We start from the raw sequence: 20,037 nt of genomic DNA, 5'->3' as shown, positions 1-20,037 counted from the left end.
GTTGTATACATTTTGGACAAATATTTTAACTATGCATTTCAAAGTGTTAAAGAATACATAAAAAATAAAAAAAAAAAAGGGGGGGGGGGTGAGGGCCATACCATTTAAAAGGGGAGACTTTGGACAACTGTGTTCACGATCAGGTCAATTTCTGTAAAAATAAGGATCTTTATAATTTCTTTTTAAAAAGAACTTTTGCAATAGCAAAAAAGTAGTCAAACGCTTTGCATTTTTTTCCAAGTACTTTAAATCAGCATTTGTTATAGTAAAAAAACAAACAAACACACAACGTACATAAGATAGATAATAAAAAGTATGTTGTGTGTTTTGCCGTTTATAAGTAAGTAGCATATTTGTACTAACTGTACATCCGGGTTTGTCAATGGCTGGTCACGTGACGTTAAGATCGCCGGCGAACTGTCACACGTGTGTAAATTTGTACATTAAAATTAATATTTAAAACCCTATTACTATTGCTTTTGCTTAACAATTTGTAAAGCATAGGGTTCTATTCAGTGTTATTTACAGTTGCTCAAGGCTTAATGCTTTAAGGCCTAAAAATGGGCATAAAGGACTTTCAAGAATTTCTTGAAACTGAGTGTTCCAGTGCTTGTGTTTCTGTTGATTTGTTAAAAATTTCTCGAGCCTTTGTTCCAAAAAGGAGACCCATAGCCAGGGTAGGTCAGGTTGGTACAAGTGGGCGCTTTTGTGTTGTGGTGGATGCAGAAAGTTGTTTAGATAGACTATACGGTGGATACTTTTCTGACTGGGTTTGTGGTGGACAATGGAATCGGATGACATCTTTTCTGGGCAATCTCGTGCAAGCTTGCCACAGTGCAAATATGGAGCTGGTTGTGTTTTTCAATGGAGCCTTAGAAAACCAAAAAATCAACGAATGGATGTCACAGCAGTTGACTCAAAGAGATAAGGTTAGATATGTTTTACGCCACATTGCAAACAAAGGTACACCACCTCCTAAGGTTTGGTGGAATCAACCAGTTTTTCTCAAAGAAGCACTAAAAATGGCACTTCGTCAACTTGGTGTAACAATAGCATGTTCTATGGATGATCACCATCAAGAAGTTATTAAATTCTGTAGAGAACACAATCTTCAAGGCATTATTGCCCAGGAGTCCATCTATACTATATTTGATCCACCGAGGTACTTTTCTTCCAATAATTTAAAACTGACATACAAAGGTTCACTGGAAACCAAAGAATACATTATGGATGAAATAGCAAAATGTATGAATTTGAATCCAAATAGATTCTGCATTTTTGCTGCACTTTTAGGTAAGTTCTTGTCTAATCTATAGTATATAGAGTCTAGATCTACATTTAAATTTAAGTAGATAAGTCTAGAGTCTAGACTAGTCTAGGTCTAGATTCTAGATCTTTTATATCTTCCATCTTGCATAGATCTAGATTCTAGTCTAGAGTCTAGATTATAAACTACAGGAATATACTTTATTAGAGTCTATATAGATCTAGATCTAGGTAAAAAAAAACTAAACTCCTTTGAGAATCCAGAGGAGTAGAGAGATGTTAATCATAGATCTACTTAATCAGACTTAATGTTGTCACCTATAATCACACTAATAGTACTGAAGATGAGATTAACTTTAAGACTTAAGCCTTCTGTCATTACTGTTTAGTTTAGTGGTAGCTTAAATATGCTAAATTTCTTGACCTGAAATATTTCAGAAATTTTTTCTTTTTTTTTTAAAATTAGATCCTTTACTTTAGTCTATATATACCTAACAATGGTCTAAAAATTAGCACTCTTCACCAAACTGCACCAAATTGATACAATTGACTAAAAATAGGATGCATCATTGAGGCATTATCATAATTTAAAAATCCACTTACAGTTTTAATAGAAATTTTAAATGACCATACAATATAGTATTATTATATACAACCAACATTTTTTTAAAAGGGTTGAAAAAAATTCCATTTGGTCTCAGATCTACATCAAATTTATCTTTGTAGTAGTGTAATGCAAGTAGATATAGAAACTAGATATAGGTTTTTTAGGTTGAAAATGGACTATTTAAAACAATGCTTGGTGTGCTGGTGGAAAGGATGTCAAGCAGCCCTGATCAGCTCTTTGGTGTGTTGCTTAATGCTTTTAAGTGAGCTTGGTAAGTCAATGTTGCTATGGCATATGATACGCTATGCAGTTTTTGGCTATTGACATAATTCACTTAGTGTTTCATTTCAGAGGAGGCTGCATTCTATATGATGTTTTTTTTTTTTTTTTTTACTTGAGATATTTTCATTCTAGAATATAGTAAACAAAATAGATGATAGGTAACAATTTTGAATGCAACTCATCTAGTAAGCATTATTATGCCTTTACGTTTCCATTCTGCTATTCCAAAGCTTGCTAAAGGTTTAATTAAATAGGCAAAGGTAACTAAATACACAATCACTTGATTTTATATCCATTAAAATCCAATCCAATTAAGACATATTATTCTCATTTGATTGAGCTAAATATAAATCATAAAGACATTTATTTTATTATCAAAAACAAAATGTAAAAGTGGAACAGATTGTCTATCATTTTAAAATACCATTTCGCCTGTTACACGACTCAAACTGTCTACTAACATTCTTATTTTATTATTTTAATGTATGTGCTTTTTCTTAAACGCTTTTAGAAGCCTAAAATTGTAACCCAGGAGACTAAAATGAAATAGCATCCAGTTAAAAGTAGCATACAGTTAAATTGCTTATTTAAGATAAAAACTATTAACTGCAATACATACATTTTTCTCTAAACATCTAGAATCCTGATAAGTCAGACCTAATCATTTTTTATCTTGAGTCCGGGGTTAGAATCCTGGTGAAGACTGGGATTTTTAATTTCGGGATATTTGGGCGTCTCTGAGTCCACCCAGATCTAATGAGTACCTGACATTAGTTGGGGAAAAGTAAAAGTTTATTGGTTGTTATGCTGGCCACTTGACATCCTAGTTAAATCGTAGGCCACAGAACCAGATGACCATTACATCATCTGCCCTATAGACCACAAGGTCTTAAAGGGAAACTTTACTTTTTTTACTTGAGTGAGTTAGCTTTGTTTAGTCTTTCTAATAAGATTGAGTAGGCTTGCAGTCAGTTTATTATTTTTCTAAATTTATGCACAATGTGCACTCAGTAGTTAATTGCCCAACTTTTATTAACTACTAAAAATTAATAATATACGTTAAAATAAAGTAATAATTTTTTCAAAAAGGTGCTGATACGCCATACCGGTGCATACTGTCACAAAAAAAATATATATATGTCCAGACTAGGCACCACAAACTAACTTTTCTAACCATTATCTAATGATAAGATTTTAAAATATTTACAAATATTGTACTTTATCAAATTTACACTAATTGTAAATCTCTTAGTAAACATTTTTTTTATCCTTTTAAATCTTAAAAATGTATTATTTTTTTAATTTATGATTTATTCAAACTATTTTTTTTTTTGTAACTATAGGAAATCACATTTTAACAGATGAAGATTTAATGACTTTCAGAGAACTCATGCCTACAACTGACACTGGGAAGCCACGGGTAGGTTTTGTTTAAAAACAAGTTTTTTTATATTTATCATCTTTTTGTTAAGAAATGGGTGACAGATTAGACAAAGTATTGTCAATTATCAATCATGCACATATGGGCTAGAGTTTTATAATTATATTTTATATATTTAAATGTTTCTAAATAGAATTGAAGCTAAATCCACATTGAAGTAATTTTCACTTACCCAGTGATTTTAAATATGTATGACATCATAATAATATTGTTCTAAGTAGAATACTTACACTAAACATTTTTGCCTACATTGTTCCTCTTTGCTGCACTCTCACAAAAAAAAAAATCTTACAACATGCTAAAGTGGGTTTAGAAAAATATAAACATTGAGCATTGTCATTTACTCTTTTCTGTGACTTGCACTAAAAATGAAGTACAATTTATTAGAAATAAATTTTAATTGTTGACCATGCCACAACAAAAAAAAATCCTGCATAATAAAATATTTTTTACTTGAATAATTTAAAAAAAGCACTTGCTGTACAAAGATTAAGCTATACTAATGTATCTAGTCCATTGTAATAATTATATTTCTTATCTACTTTTTAGGGTACAATACTATTATTAACTTTGTGGGTATCTGGGTTTCGTATAAAAAAAAATGGTGAACGACATGCTTTGAAAATCTCTTGGATCTATTAGCATTAAAAATTTGATAAAAATGTATGTTCAGGACATAATCCTCAAACAAAATATTTAATTTAAAGAAATGTTAGTGAAATTTGAAACTTACAATATTACTTTATTTTAGACTTTTATTTGTGGATTACCATTTTATTGTTGCAATTTGGATCAGCACTTGTCATTCCTTTTAGAATATATAACATAATATACTTTGACTTGTTTCACTTAATTTTCATAAATTCATAATTAAATTATTGTTCTAATGTCTTTTTCTATAAAACTTTTTTTTTCAGAGAAATAGAGACAAGTTAGATGCTGATTTAATCAAAGCTACATGTGACTATGTCAGAAATTTGCCTGCAGTTGACAATTTAGACATTGTTGGAAATGATGTTTTCAAGTAAGATGACTCTTTTATGCAAATCTTTTATTATATGAGTATTTTATTGTTTTACTATCAACACTGTCATTGTAATATTGCAGTCATGGCTTCTTGCATAACTTGAATTTGAAAAACAAAAATTGTAAGCACTAGCCTTGATATAAAAGAAAATGTAGACTCTTATACATTCCAAAAGGTTGCTTGGACGTGTCTTTGTAGAGTGTAACCATATACACTAATGTGTCCAAGATGTGTGGAAAGGGGGGTCTTTGTAATCACTTCAAGTATGTTTCTTGGCTGCTGATCTGTACAGCCTACATCATACTTTCTCTCTTAAAACTTCAAATAATCTGTTCCAGTTCTAAACAAATAGTGAATTTACTAGACATTAGACTATAGGTTGCCAATGAAATACCTACAAGCTTTCTTTATTCCTTATAGGAAGCTAAGACAACGCAACAACTCTATTCTCTTCAGAATGGCTCAGTGGTTTTTCATTACTTGTAACTTGAAAGTAACAGTAAACCTGTTGACACCTAACCTAACAATTAGAAACCAAACTTGGAATGTTTAAATTAAGGCACCTTTAATTAAATTTTATTTGAACTACACAGCATTTTAACTGCAGCTTAGTTGTGGTATCTTATATTATACAAACGTTACTTCAAAAAAGATAATTACGTCCTATGCGTCTTGCTATTGGTATTAGTAGTCTTGAAAAAAACTAGTGAAGTTTAAAATAAGGCACCTTTAATTACATTTTAATTAAAGTACACATCATTTTAACTCCAGCCTGATAGTGGTATTACATAGTTTTTTTGTGTTTCTTTTTTGGGTGTGTTTGTGTACCTTTTGGGAAGACATATATAATATAGCTTTTAGGATAAAGTAATTTTAATCACAAAAATATTATGTAATTTTAAGGTTAATTTGTAAACAAATATACATGAACTTTACTTAATTATCCAAACCATTTTAATAATGTCATATTTTACCTAGTAAAAATTATGAAAATTTAATCCATTTCCTTGTGAGAGTAGTGACAACACTTCAAGTTCTTACGACGCAACTAGGCAGCAATCCATACCGTGTTAACCAAAAGATTTTAATTATTTTTTTTTGGTAGACTTATCTTACTAGTTGATGTGCTTGTAATTATTAATAAATTAATATTTCTTTTGTCTATACTGTTTATTTATTGTAAAATAATTATTCAGGTTATTAATGTGTGCAATTTGTTTTTAACTATTTAGATTATTCAAAGCTAATAAAGCAGATCTAGTTGAAAGGTTTAAACAAAGTGTTCAGTATTTTGTGTCTGGCACACATGAAGGATTTATGAAAAATTGCCAACTTCAAAGAGGTATGAAAAAAAAACTTTTTAAAAATTTGTAATGCGTTTTAATTTCTTGTATGCAATGGTTTGATATTTAAAAAAATTTTTTTTTGTAGGTCTTAACTATGGCAACCCTCTGATGGGTCCAAACATAAATCAGGTAATTTAGTTTGATTTTTTTGTCTTAATCTGAAAGAATGGAACTTTTATGGGAGTATGTTAAACCTTATTTGTATTTTTTTAGGTCTAATTTTTATATCTGTAATTTTTTAGGCATTGTGCATATAAAAAAAAAAAAGAGACTTGGGTTAACATTGACGAATTTACCTTTACAAGTAGCTATGTTTAAAGTAGTTGTTTTGCCAATCTCTTGGTTATATACTGACTAACTGTGATGCTCTGTTTTGACTTCTTTCTCTCTTATATTTAAAATATCCAGATGCATAGTAAATCTAGATAACTTTCTATGCTGTTTGCTTAATCGAGATTTTTTGTTACAATTTAAAATCTAAAATCAATCTGTTTGTCCACAGGTGCCTAGAAATATAGATGCCAGAGTTTTAGGTAAGATTTGCAAATGTTTCTTAATTTGAAAATGATCAAATCACTAGTATTAAATTGTGTATAATAAATAAATTAATCTGTTATCAGTATTTTACATATGATAGTAATTTTAAGATGTATTTTTATTTTAGAAGTATATAAGCATAAACTTTTGTTTTTCAGGCAATGCTATGGGGGATGCCCAGAGTAAAGTAAGTTATGTCATTATTGCATGGGAATTTTACAGCTGAAAGAGATTTGACTTCAGTTTTAGAAAAGAAAACAGCATAATAAATATTTTTCTAACAAAAGCGTTATATTTTATTAAGAAAAATCTTGGATTTCCTCAAGTACCCAATGAAATTCTTCGAGTGGCTGTTGACAGACATCAAAAAGGTTTGATGCACCCACATATATATCAAGTTTTAACTCAGGTATGTATAAAGCTGTTAAGGTTACGACATGAAAATATTGTGCAAGCTTATCTATATGACATCTGAATAAACTTAGTATCTGTTAGAATTCCTCACTCGTATTGTGCTTGTACATGCTCATCTATAATTTATTTAAAAGGCTAGGGTTTCTTCTTTTACCAACATTGTAAAAGTTAGCCATTTCACACTGGTCTGATCCTTCACAAGACCAATGGTAGATTCATGTCTTTATTATGTGACAAGTTTATGTGTCAAAACTTCCTGAAGAAAAAACTATTTTATTTCAGGGAGAGGTGAAGCTTCCAGTAATTTTAGAAGATGACACTACTAGAGAATTGCCCTCTTACATAGATCTATATAGACCTTTACGCCAGGCCATTTACTCAGTTTTGCTCAATCTCAATAAACAAAAGATTGTGCATGAAATACAAAATAAAGAGAAAGGTAAAGTTTTCTGTTAAATTTACTTGATTAAACTTTTATAATAAAAGTAAGCTACGATTAAATATTTTTAATTTAATATTGTAACTTAGAATTTCTGATTATTATATAATATCTAAGATATCTAAACGTATGTCAAACAGAATGATATTACTCTTCAGCCTTTGAAATATTGTTGTTTGTTTTGTTTTGGTCTGTACTGACCATAATGGAGTTATTTAATTTCCCTTCTTAAATTTCAATATGATATCAGTATATTCTAATTCTGTTTCATTGAAACTTTCTTATTGGCACAGTTAATGTCATGCAACCAGATTTTTCTGCTCAAGTTAAAGAATGGGTTGTTCGAAGAGGATCTGGCAGACCTACTTATGAAGTTGTAACAGCTCGACCTGTAGAATGGAAAACACCTAGTATTCAGCGCATGTGGCTAGGTCAGCAAGATGGGGACAAAGATAGGAGACTACGTGCGTTCTTAACCATAATGATGAGTGATACAAGCCTCATGCTGAACACCAACTATGTACCTCAACATCTCCTTGTGATGTGCTCTGTCTTAAGGTGAACAATCATTTTCACTTAATGTGCCTGTGTTATGTTTACTTAAGTTGTAGTGTTGAATTGATTTAGGGTCATATTCACTTCTTAATTCACACAGAAACCCCTAACTTGAAAATGATATTCACAATAGGGGACATGTATTGACCTAAAATATCATCAACAAAAAAACATCAAGAAAATTACACCATCACATTTACAGCAGTGCTTTTCTTTTATTCATTAATATCATGTTATAATTAAAATGATTTTTTCATCTTGTTTTACAAATATTTTATGAGTATGTGTATAAATATGATTAATTAAAAAAAAACAAATGGGCAAAATTTTGCAAGATTTAGTATTGTGCCAATTTTTGTTTAAATGACTTATGCAATCAGTTTTTTCATAAAAATACACCACTTTTACAACTATTCACTATCAATAGTAACAAACACAGGGAGGCTCCTTAGTAGGGGAGATGAATATTTACCATCATATTTATGCAAACGGATTTAGATTTTTTGTCAAAAAATTATTTTTTTTTACATTTGTAAGTTAAGTTAGTTCTGTCATACTAACTACTACATTTATACAAAAAAGTTTTTTTAGAAAAAATTTATTTAGTATGCATATAAATTGGACATAATTTAAAACAATTAATAAGTAGTTTTTCATATTATTGCGCGAACTGCAGCATTGCACTATAGCGATAGAACACTGAACTAAAGGAAATTATTTTTTCTTGAGGAATAAGAGATTATCGCTTTACAAAACAATTAGAGCAATTATACACAGGTAGTCCTCGGGTTACGATGGTCTCGACTTATGTCGTTTCATGGTAATGGCGGGTTGCCAGAGTTGGAGAAGAAGATGGCCTCCTTCCAAAGTAACCTGCAGCAGTACTTCAAGAAGGTAGACAGGCCTGCAGCAGAGCCTCCAACAGATCCTGTACTTGTACACTCTACCTCACCCACCCCTCTTGACTCACCTGCCCCAGTATCTCCAGCAAGTTCTCTAGCTTGTTCTCTCTTGGGCATTATTTTTGTTTATTACACTACACTGTTTATTACTGTTACAGCACTTAAAGTACTGTATAGTACAGTACAGTATTTCATTATCAAAATTACTTTTCTGCACAATATTTTACTGTTTTTATTGATAATTATGTATTAGAATAGGTGTATGGACAGGCTAAGTGTTTGCAGTACAGTACAGTACTGTTATTATGCTACAGTACTCTGTATGAATGTATGATCCGACATGTCGAAATTCGGTTTACGCCGCCGCATAGGAACGGAACACCGGCGTAAGTCGAGGACTACCTCTATTCATTATATGACATAAGTTAGTCCAGGTTCATGTCTAAATTCACTTTCACCTATCCTTTGGTCTTTGGACCGCTGGGGCACCAAACAAGATCCGTCAAATTCTCTATTCTTCTCTGTCATTTGTCTTTCATAGAATTTCATTCTGATGTTCTTTCTGAAAATATTGAGCCCTGCCTTTTTACCTGCCTGGGTGGATCACTTCGGGGGTCGATTTTGAGTTAGTGTCTCCACACAAACTGTCTTTGTAACCTTGTTGTTTGTGAGCTAGAAATGAAGCAGATGGACAATACAAACACAACAGCTGTTACTACAAGAGACAATAGTTTTATGCAAAATTATCTTTTATATACCTCATAATAATTTAAATTCTCTCTTAAAGGTATATAATGCAGTATGGTAGAATATTACAAAGACAAGAACTTGATGCCTTCCTTGCAATGTCCGTCTCACCACTGTTACATGATGTCCAGACAATGCAGGATCTTAAGGTTCTAATTTTTCTTTTTTATACAATTATTGTGTGCTAATTTTTGTTGAATAAAATGCTTATTAACACACTTGTTTTGTATTTAGTGTAAAAGCACTGTAGCTGTAAACCTGTACAACATTGTAGAGATACACAAGGGTGAAATTTAACTATGTCACCAGTATAATGCATGGGCTTTCTTTTTTAAGATGTATTTGTACACATTGCTTTATCTTCTAAATCAGTAAAAAAAATAAGTTGGTTAGAACATAATAAGTTGGTTAGAACATAACCACAGCTTTACTTTGTAGTTGAAATTCATTAATTTTTTTTCAGCTTCCCAACATTGTTCCTCGAGGAAGTCAGTTAGCCTCTCTGTTTATGTCAGGAATAGAAACTGCTGCCATGGCCAATGATGTTTGTGGCGCTCCTATTCCTTGGACCATGATCTGTCCTTGGCTTTACATGGATGGAAAACTTTTCCATTTCAAGCTGCTCAAAGCCAACAACAACACACCTCTGATAGACATCTGTGATGGGCAGGTCAGTTACAGATTTGAAATTAATATTGATTCTCAGAAAAATTCTTTTATATCAGTTCAGTTTTTTTGTTTTTTTTTATTATTTAAAAATGCTGATTGACAAACTTAGCCAATAAATAACTAGTGGCTGAATAGTGGTATTTCTACATATTCTATTCTCTATGTTTAAATTAGTGTAATATACATTTTTTAACTGCTAGCAAAATAACTTGAACTTAAATGTGTACAAAAATGTTTGAATCTTTAGTGTAGTTGTTGTTTTTTATTTTAAGATGGAGCAAGTATTAAGAGTGGAAAGAATGAGACAGGCCATTCTTGAAAACTTAAGAGTTGATTTTGCCAAACCACTTTTACCTGGCTTCTACTATCCTTATCCTGGTCAACCATATTCAGCCAATCCTCTTCCATATGGACCAACAGTAGCCGCAAGAGGCAGGGGAAATCCAATGCCAGGCATACCAAGTCGACAAGTGGGAAGAGGCCGTGGAATATTAGGTATTTACTATTTCAAGTCAGCATTTCCCACTTAGCTGAAAAAAAAAAATTAATAATAATGATAATCTTTAATGTCATTGTGCAATAATTGTCAAACATATGAACAAGAAATGATGACATTTGTCTGGACCTCTGAAATAGTAATGTTGTTCTTATGAGTTCCTGATCTTGTTAAATATTTTCTTTTTATCATAGAGCATTTAATATTATCTTTAATGCCTTAATTGCATTAATCACTGGCTTTTTTTTTTAAATAACTTTTGAAATGTAATTATTATTTCAAATAATAATAATATATTCCACTTTTTGAGATCCTAATTTGATATTAACTTTTTTGATCTATTATGGTTATGTGCATGAAAAAGAATTTCTTAACATTATGCAGAGCCATAAGTGAAATGTGCTAAAGTTTGAATGTGCTATGTTTTAATGTCACCAATATTTACTATTATATTTATGTCAAGGTGCACTTTTAATTTTATAGACTTGTGTCCCTAAAAAAATAGGCTTAGATTTATGTACATTTGCTGTCTGTTTGGTGCAGTCAGTTAAATAAGAAGTAATGATAAAGTCCAGGCTTTTCAAAAATAAAGTGTTGTAATTAATTAGGATTTTAATGCTGTAAGAATATAGTCTTGCTATTCTCATTACTTTCAAAGCGTATGACTTTTTTGTTGATTTCATAAAAGTACAAAGTATGAAATTTTAAAAGAAAAAAATTTGTTAAACAATCATATTGTTAAATAAATGCATATAGTTTAATGTGAGCGTTGAAAGATCATTGGCTATACTTGGCAGCTAAATTAAATTTAGGACATGGTAGATCAAAGCTATATGAAATATCTAGATTAGCTTTAGAGCCTCGACTTAAATGACAAAAAAAATTATTTGGAATATTCTGTTGCCTAAAATTCAGAAATTAGGCACAGGTCAATAAGTTAATATTAATAAGCTAACATTAGCTCCAGAGTGCCACTTTAAAAATAAAATTATTTAGTCATGTTTATAAGACCATTACTCAAATGAGTTCCAGCCTCTCCTAAGTTATATTATGAGAAGGCATACATTTCTGAGATATTCAACCAAAGTATTTATGAGAAATTAGTCTTGAATGATTTTTTTATGCAGGTTTTAGAAAAGAACCCCAAGCAGGTATTTTTTAATTTATGATTTTTTTTGGTTAAAATTGTTGTTAAAAACAAACCATTTTTATTCTAATTACTTTGTTTCACTAACTTGAAGATATTGTAATTGTTGAGTTAACACTAATAGATACATTTTCTTAAGATATTTATGTCATTATTTTGACAATTGAAACTTGTATATATAATTAAATCACTAGATTTTATAGAATAGCTTATTAAAAGAATTTGTTCTAAGTGCCAATAATACAAACTGACACATTTTTAGTTCCTAGACACAGTGGAGTGTTTAGAATGTGTCTGAATATGCTAAGAAAACTTACCCTAAAGAACAATAGAATAGTTAAATAGTATGATAGATTGTATAAAATATACTTCCCTAAAGGAAAATATTTATTTTGTAACACTAGTTTTGATTTTCTTAATTATCCTAACTACATTTTTTCAATTAAATATTTGGCCAGTTGAACAAGAAATGATGACACATGTCTGGACCTCTGAAATTCTAATGTTGTTTTATTTGAGTTCCTGATCTTGTTCAACATTTTGTCTGTATATTATAGTGGGGTATTCACATTTACTGGAAGTTTCAGAATTTAAAGTTGCATTATAAAAATGATTGAGACCCTTAGTTGACTCTTTATAATCTGATGGTTACAAGACATAAAGAGTATTGGATTACTGAAAGTTACCAAAGGTTAACTGTACTTTGAAGAATTAAACCAAATGTCAAGAAAATTCTATTAATGATGTAATAAGATATTCACTTAGTCTTTCAAAGTTACACATAAAAGATGAAAAATTTATTGATTTAAAGAATACAAAACATATTTCAGTGTTCACATGCTGTAATAAATTACGATTTAAGCTTGCCTTTATTGTATAATTAAACATACTACAGTATACAGCAGCAAATTAATTTTAGTTGTATATATGTGTATAGATATTTAAAGTTTAAACTGCAAGCATAAATTAAAAATCAGAAAAATAGTTTAGTTAGTAACCATTAGAAAATTTTAACTAATAAAAAAAAACCCAGTAAAGTGACCACAATTTTTAACAGTTTCTATATTGTTGTAATTTTTATTCTACCATTGTTCAATTTGTAATTTTTTAGCAAGAAATGATGACACATGTCTGGACCTCTGATATTATAATGTTGTTTTATTGAGTTCCTGATCTTGCTCAACATTTTTTTATACAATTTTTAAAATATTGCCAAGCGCCCTGCATTTTACAAATAACTATTTGGTCAGTTTAAAAAAGTTTAATGTTAATTTTTCAAAAATTTCTTCTCATCCATTTCTTTTCAGACAAAGAATCTGATATCCCTCTCCAATTTTTTTTTCCTGATTTCTTTTATGAAGGGGAAAAATCCAGATTTTATTATTTTTCCTTTTATAGAAGAATGCTAAGTTCTTGATTTGTTTTTCTATGCTCACATCCAATATCAGTATATTTGACAAAATCTCATTGGTCCAAGTCTAGATCTAGAATCTAGGTCTAAAAGTCTTAATGTAGATCTTCGCTGATTTGAATAATTTTAGATATATAAGATCTAGATTCTTTAATTTGAATACTTTTGATCTAGATCTAGTGTCTAGATTTATAGACCTTGAATGGTTTCCTGGTTGTGTGGACCAGTGTGGTGACTGTTGTGTCCTGCCGCTTGGACGGCTATGGTCTAACTTGTCTATGCGCTTAGCCTTTTCACATCTGGAACTAGAATGAAAGTTTCTATATTGAAATCATTTTTATTGTGCTTTCATTGTTGAATCAGTAATTTGTGCATTTTTTTTTTAGCAAGAAATGATGACACATGTCTGGACCTCTGAAATGATAATGATGTTTAATTGAGTATCTGATCTTGCTAAACATTTTTTTAAAAATACCTTTCTGAACAGAAACATAATTCTTTAATAACATTAGTTTTGATTTCTTAACTGCATTTTATCAATTGAATATTTGGCCAGTTTAACAAGAAATGATGACACATGTCTGGACCTCTGAAATAATAATGTTGCTTTATTGAGTTCCTGATCTTGCTAAACATGTCTTCTCTCCCAAGCTGTGTTAGTGTCAAACTTAAAAAAAGTGACATTAACATCAAAGATATTTTTCTTAAGGGCTTTGACTTCTAGTATAATAGTATAAGTGATACAAAAAGGAGTTGTTTATACATTGCTAAACATGTTCCTTCTTTTGAAGTTAGTTTTAGCATTTTATAAAAGTTAAATTGATTGAAATATTTTTATTTTATCCAACTATAAAAAATGTCTGTGTTGTGTCCATGTAAATGTTGAATGTGTTTATGTATTTCTGTGTTTAGGTCGTTCACCAATTGAAGCTCAAGGTGGCCAGTTAGAGATTGCAGGAGTTGTAGTAGGACAGTGGGGACCTAACATGTCTAACAGACGTGGAGGACGAGGGGGAAATCAGATTCCAACTCAAGTTATGTCTGTGGGTCAGAGAGGAAGGTACATACTTTTTTTTTTTCAATAATTAGAACAAGTGCAGAAACAAACTGTTTTAGAATAATATTGATGTAAAAAGATTTTTAAAAAAAAACATATCAAAAACTTTTTTTTTCAAGGGGAATTTTCACTGGCAGAGGTGGTTTTTTACCTGGTAGAGAGGGAATGATAAGAGGTAGAATTGCTTCACCACTCTACAATAGCAGAGGTGCCTACAGGCCAGCAGTAAGTTATTTAAAATTGTTAGGTGCTGCTTTATGGTTGTTTATTTAATATTATAATATTTTCCTGATATTAACCTTCTCAATCCTTGCCCACTCTAAATCTTAGACCTCTCAAATCTCAATGAAAGAGAGATGCAACAAATACAAATGAGTTCATAAAACATTCAATAAAAAAAGAAGCTCCAAAGATAATAAACATAATAAATCCAGCTGCAATATTATCAGAATAGATAACAGTTTCAAAATATTTTTTAAAATGTAAATCTTTAATGTACAGATATATCAAAGTGCTCAACCTACAAATTTCAAAATAGGCTTTAAGCTTGGTCTTGGACAAAGACTTTAACACAATTTTAAAACTATGCATACTAAGGTCTACATCTAGTCTGAATCACTGCTTTCATTTTCTTGATAAACATATTATATATTTTGGATCATTGAAGTCCTTAATTAAATTATTAGCTTCATCTAAACATGATAACCTAGTACCACAATTTTAAAGACACTGTTGAAATTTAAAGCCAATCACAAAACTGAATTATTTGTATTTCCTCCATTGATGTCCATATATTTCAGTATGGCAGTTTGTAGGCCATAATGGGATGAGCTAGATAGTGGCAGTATATGTTCGCTATGGAATTGAATGTGTTAAGTTAACAGAGGGACTGTAATTTTGTATTCTGTAATTAAAAAGAAATGTTCAAATACTTAAGCACCTAAAATATTCATTTATTTTTAGTACTACTCAAGAGGCAGAGGTTCTCCTACAAAGCGCCCTGTTAGAATAGTTGCCAGACCAGGCAGAGGCAGAACTGTCAAGGCTACACCCAAGGGAAGGGGTGTCACTGTAGATGTCTCTTCCACGTAGGTTTCGTTTGATTAATGAAACATTGCTTGTAATGTAAAAAAATAAATACTTATAGTATCCTGTTTTCAAACTGGTCAAATAATGTGATGTATTTCCTATTTACAGAATGCGCTCTAAAGCTAGTGATGAATTTGATGAGGTGGATGAAGAAGTAAATGGTGGCTATAGTGGTGCCTCTGATGAGGATGAGGAGATTGGAACAGCTACTGTTAGCATCAAGGGCTAACCAGTAATACTTGCTACCTACTTTGATAATAACAAGCAACAAATAAGACAAAAGTATTGTAGTTTTGTATTTATCAAATTGTTTAGATATTTTTGTAAAGGTAGGATTTTCTGAAAATAAGCATAGTTTTGTTTGGTTAAGCAGACATACACCTGCTTGACAGCATTTCAAACTAATATCCAAGCTGTTACTTTTTAGAGTAATTATTGTTTTGTTCAGATGATTGATTCTATTGATATGCTATTTGGAATCAATTTTTTTTTTTATAATGTTTGTAAGAATTGTATATTTTGTATTTATAGTTTGATGTTTGTATATTGAATTACACATATTGTACAGAAATTTATATTTAAAAACATCATATAAAAAAAATAAAAAAAAATTGATACTTTTCATCAGTCATCTGTTCTGTCTTAAAGTCTTTGTGCCAGTGACCCAATAGTAGCATTGCTTGATGTTGCTGTGGGTCAGAAGATGTATTTTTGTATTACTAGCAATGTCATTGCCATTGTAAACAAACTCATTCTCTCAAGTCGTTTTTTTTTTTCCACCAGTATTTATATGTGTGTGTGTGTGAGAGATTGTTTAAATGAATAGTTGCTTACGTCTAGACTTTACAAACAAAAGCTTCTGTAGATTCATAACATTTTTTTGTCTAATCTTGTACATTGTCTTTAAGGTTATAAAATACAGTTAATGCATGGACTTTGCTGACACTAAAACTGTGTTAGACTAATTAGATAGACAGGTAGCTTTTTTTTTTTTTGGTCAACATTATTGTTGTGTTGTCTACTTTGTTTAGGCTATGATTGGCTGTGTTTGCAATCTCTGAAACATTTGTATCTATTGTTCTATCAAGTGTTATTTAACTGCCGACATAATTTGGGTGTAACTTTGTGTTACTAGAACAAATTCATTGCTACAATGACAGATGAACACATTCTCTTAACTTGATTAAATCATGAATTTTTTTCTATGAAGCCATCATTGTGTGTAGTGTTACTGTTTTTAATTTTTATTGCCCACTTGAGCTGAAACATTTTATAGAGATATATTTTGAGCATTGAACTGAGTTGGTGATAGGCATGAGATGTCCTACTTTACTATGTTAATTTATGTCTTAGGAGAAACTTGACAAGGTTGAGTAATGTCTTGCTAATAAGACCCAAAAGGAATTATAAAATGAAAAGTTCTATTATTATAAGAACTAAATAGTTGAGCAGACAAATACTCATGTTTATATGTATCTGTAGACAGTTAGGGCCTATATTCTCAGATACATGGCACATGGGTGGTTGAATCACACCACATTGCTATTTATAGAAATAAATTTAATGTAGACTAAATAACAATCTTGTGAAATATACACCATTGATGAGGTCTGTAGTATTGTGGTACATGTCAGGATTTTAACTGACAATAATATCAAATACTAATATTTTACTATGATTTCATGCATGAAAAAATCTTAATACATTTTTTTTTGTATGAAATTTTATTATTTTATTTTTTTTTTTGAATTGATAACAAAGGAAGATCTTTTTTTTTTTTCTTAAAATTTATTTATTTATTTTTTTAAAAAGTGAATTAAAAGAAAGTAATTACTATTTGTTGGCGAGCCAATTTTCTAATTTTACACATTTATTCAAATGGGGATTTTTCTTTTTAAAAAAACATTTGATGTATTTCTAATTATTAACTTTGGATACTATGCTGACTAATTTTAAAAAATGTAGGTTTCAGCCATAAAATAAACAAAATTAAATTACTAGTGTTATGCTAACTCTCTTAATTTCAAGTCAACAAAAGTTAGCAGCACTTACTAGCTGAATAACTGATCCTCCCTCTGAAATAAAACAACCCTAGAACTAATAATCAATCTCAATGAATTAAAGAAAAACCCAGTCAAGTGGCAGCATTATGACCTAGACTACCACATATTCTTGATCTTAGTAAGATTTTTAAAATGGGAGGATCTACATTTTGATTTTTGTGGATAGTAGCATCAAGAAATATGCTAAGTACAAAATACTGTTCTATCCATAATAATGTTGACTTTTTTAATCCTTTGAACTGAAACAAAAACAAACCTTTTGAAAGCACTTTTTGGTAACTTTTGTCTTGTATTGCAGTAATTAATATAAACAAAAAATTTAAGGCATTTGACAATTATTTGAAAGCTATCTAAGGATGTCTTATTTAAACCTAGAGTTCAGTGGATTAAATCAGTCTCACAGTGCACTTGATTCACTGTGTAGTTGTGTGATTTCAATATTTTAGTGTCCTACATTTCAGTGTGTTCTAGCTTGACAGTTTAGTGTTTTCTTTGGAAACTTGCATACATATTTTTTTTTTTATTGTGCACTTTTTGAGGAAAGCAGTTTTTAAGTCTGTCATTAGGAGAATTTATTTCTTCAGTATTTCATTCTTACATATATTTTTTTGTTATCCCTCCAAAACACATTTTGCTCAGATGATTTTAAGTCTGAATTATTTTTAAATTTAATTGATGAAACAAAGCTTTGCTAGTGCTTAACAGTTAAGTTTCTTTTTAATGAAGTGTTATTTCTTAAGTAAATCAGCTAGTTTGTAACTTCTGTCCGTCACTTCTGTTTTTAAATATTTCAACTGAAAATTGACCCTTTCCTTTGATTGCTTAACTTAGAATGACCATTGCTGTCCCCCATTTTGTTTGTCTATATTTTTAGTTTTGATTTCAAAAATTTTTTTTCCTTTTTCAATGAGTTTGTTGGAAACAACTGCTCCTGTGGGTGTCATCAAATGTCATGTTTTTAACATATTAAACATAGGTTGTAGTTGCATTTGAAAGTGTTTTTTAGTTAGCGGAATTCAAATAATTCAATTTTCTGATGCCTAGAAAATATTTCTAATTCTGTCAAAACTTTTTTTTTATACAGTATGTTTTTACATACCATTAGGCCTATACAATATTATCAGATGTTGTCATCAATTAATCATTTTTAAGTCTTATCAAAATTAAAAACATTATGAGGTTAGGAAAGTTGTTTCTAATAATTAACTAAAAAAATATGCTTTGAACTATCTCTAGTTTTATTCCTATGTATAAGTGAAAAATACAATATTACATTTTTGTCTTGTTGCTATACTGCAAAACTCAGTAGATTGTTGTATTAGTTGTGACTACTGTACCTGTGTATTTCATAACACTTAGTTTGACCAAACTATTTATGTTGTTTAACTTTTGGCAGTGTGCTCCGGGGTACATGTATATCTAGAGAGAATCAATTGGCATCACATAGTTGACCCAACAAACCAGTCATTTGATTAACAGCTGTCATCAAAAGTTCTAAATGTCCCAGGTTCAAAATCTCCCACAGTATCAGTAAATCCCTTTTCTTTTTTAATCAATAAAAAATGTTTGATTTTGTTTTTGACCATGTGACTAGCTTTGACCAGTGGTCCTATGTGATGTGATAGAAAATGAAAATCAATCCTTACAAGCATTAGTGAGCACACACTCTTGTGTAATCAGTCATAGAGACAATTGTATTGCAACAGAACACTAGTATCTCACACAAGCAGTCTGAACACTTGTTGCAGTTAGTGGCAATTGTTCTCATTACAATCAACTGAAAACTTTTTTTTTGCCTCACCTTTTAAAAGAAGCATACTATCAAAAGAAAAAAGTTAAAAGCAACAATTTCTGCACAGTATATTTTTTTGTTTGCTCCTACAGCTGTACTCTAGAATCAACATAGCCTAACTATGAAGTAGGTTCATGAGCTCACATTGAAAGTTTATGTGTGTTTTATTTTCTCTCTAAATAACTACATGACCTTCTGTGTAGAACACTTGTATTAAGCATGCAACTCTTCCATAATGTCAATTTTTTTTCTTTGTTTAAACTTTTTAGTCTTGTGTATAATTTTCTCCTAAATACTACAACAATAGTGTTTTGATCCAATCATTCTAAGGGTTTTCTAAGTTTTATTCAGACTTGAATGGGAGGGTTCATAGACTGGTCATGAGATGATACAATGACTGGAAACTGTCATCTAAATAGAAGAGTTAGTTGCAAACATCCTGTAGTATTGCAATGTACATTTTGTATGTCAACAAAGTCCTCAAAAAGTTTTAGCAAAGATGATGAAATAATCAAGACACATGATGGATGGTGTCTAGACTAGTGACTAGGGTTATCCTATGAGTAGAAGCTCTTAACAAGTGTAAAAACACTATTGTTTAGTTGTGTATTGTGGCAAGTAGTTCTGGCCATCAAGAGAAACCCCAAAATTGTTAGAGAAGTTGTCCTTTACTGGTGTATGTTATGAGAAGGTTATATGATTCAATAAATGTTGTATTCAACAAAATCTGTTGACTTCAATGTCTTTATT

At 30.4% G+C, this 20,037-nt stretch overlaps 1 protein-coding gene across 2 annotated transcripts; it reads left to right on the top strand.

Annotated features, from left to right (window-relative positions):
• The first annotated feature begins 367 nt into the window (after positions 1-367).
• Positions 368-20,013, top strand: LOC106078849 (constitutive coactivator of PPAR-gamma-like protein 1 homolog). 2 transcript variants are annotated; one of them, XM_056025681.1, is made up of 18 exons: positions 368-1,293; positions 3,499-3,575; positions 4,514-4,620; positions 5,856-5,965; positions 6,055-6,098; positions 6,472-6,502; positions 6,665-6,693; positions 6,811-6,915; positions 7,203-7,359; positions 7,653-7,917; positions 9,604-9,712; positions 10,027-10,233; positions 10,505-10,727; positions 11,856-11,879; positions 14,199-14,346; positions 14,463-14,568; positions 15,307-15,431; positions 15,541-20,013. In XM_056025681.1, exons 1-18 carry the CDS (start codon positions 561-563, stop codon positions 15,659-15,661), a joined length of 2,721 nt encoding a protein of 906 aa, XP_055881656.1. In that variant the 5' UTR covers positions 368-560; the 3' UTR covers positions 15,662-20,013. The 2 variants fall into 2 exon arrangements, with proteins under 2 accessions (XP_055881656.1, XP_055881657.1); XM_056025682.1 differs by lacking the exon at positions 11,856-11,879.
• Positions 20,014-20,037: the final 24 nt, after the last annotated feature.

The sequence above is a fragment of the Biomphalaria glabrata genome, chromosome 4, assembly GCF_947242115.1.
Source record: "Biomphalaria glabrata chromosome 4, xgBioGlab47.1, whole genome shotgun sequence".
Lineage (NCBI taxonomy): Eukaryota > Metazoa > Mollusca > Gastropoda > Planorbidae > Biomphalaria > Biomphalaria glabrata.
This window is presented reverse-complemented; position numbering and strand designations above follow the sequence as displayed.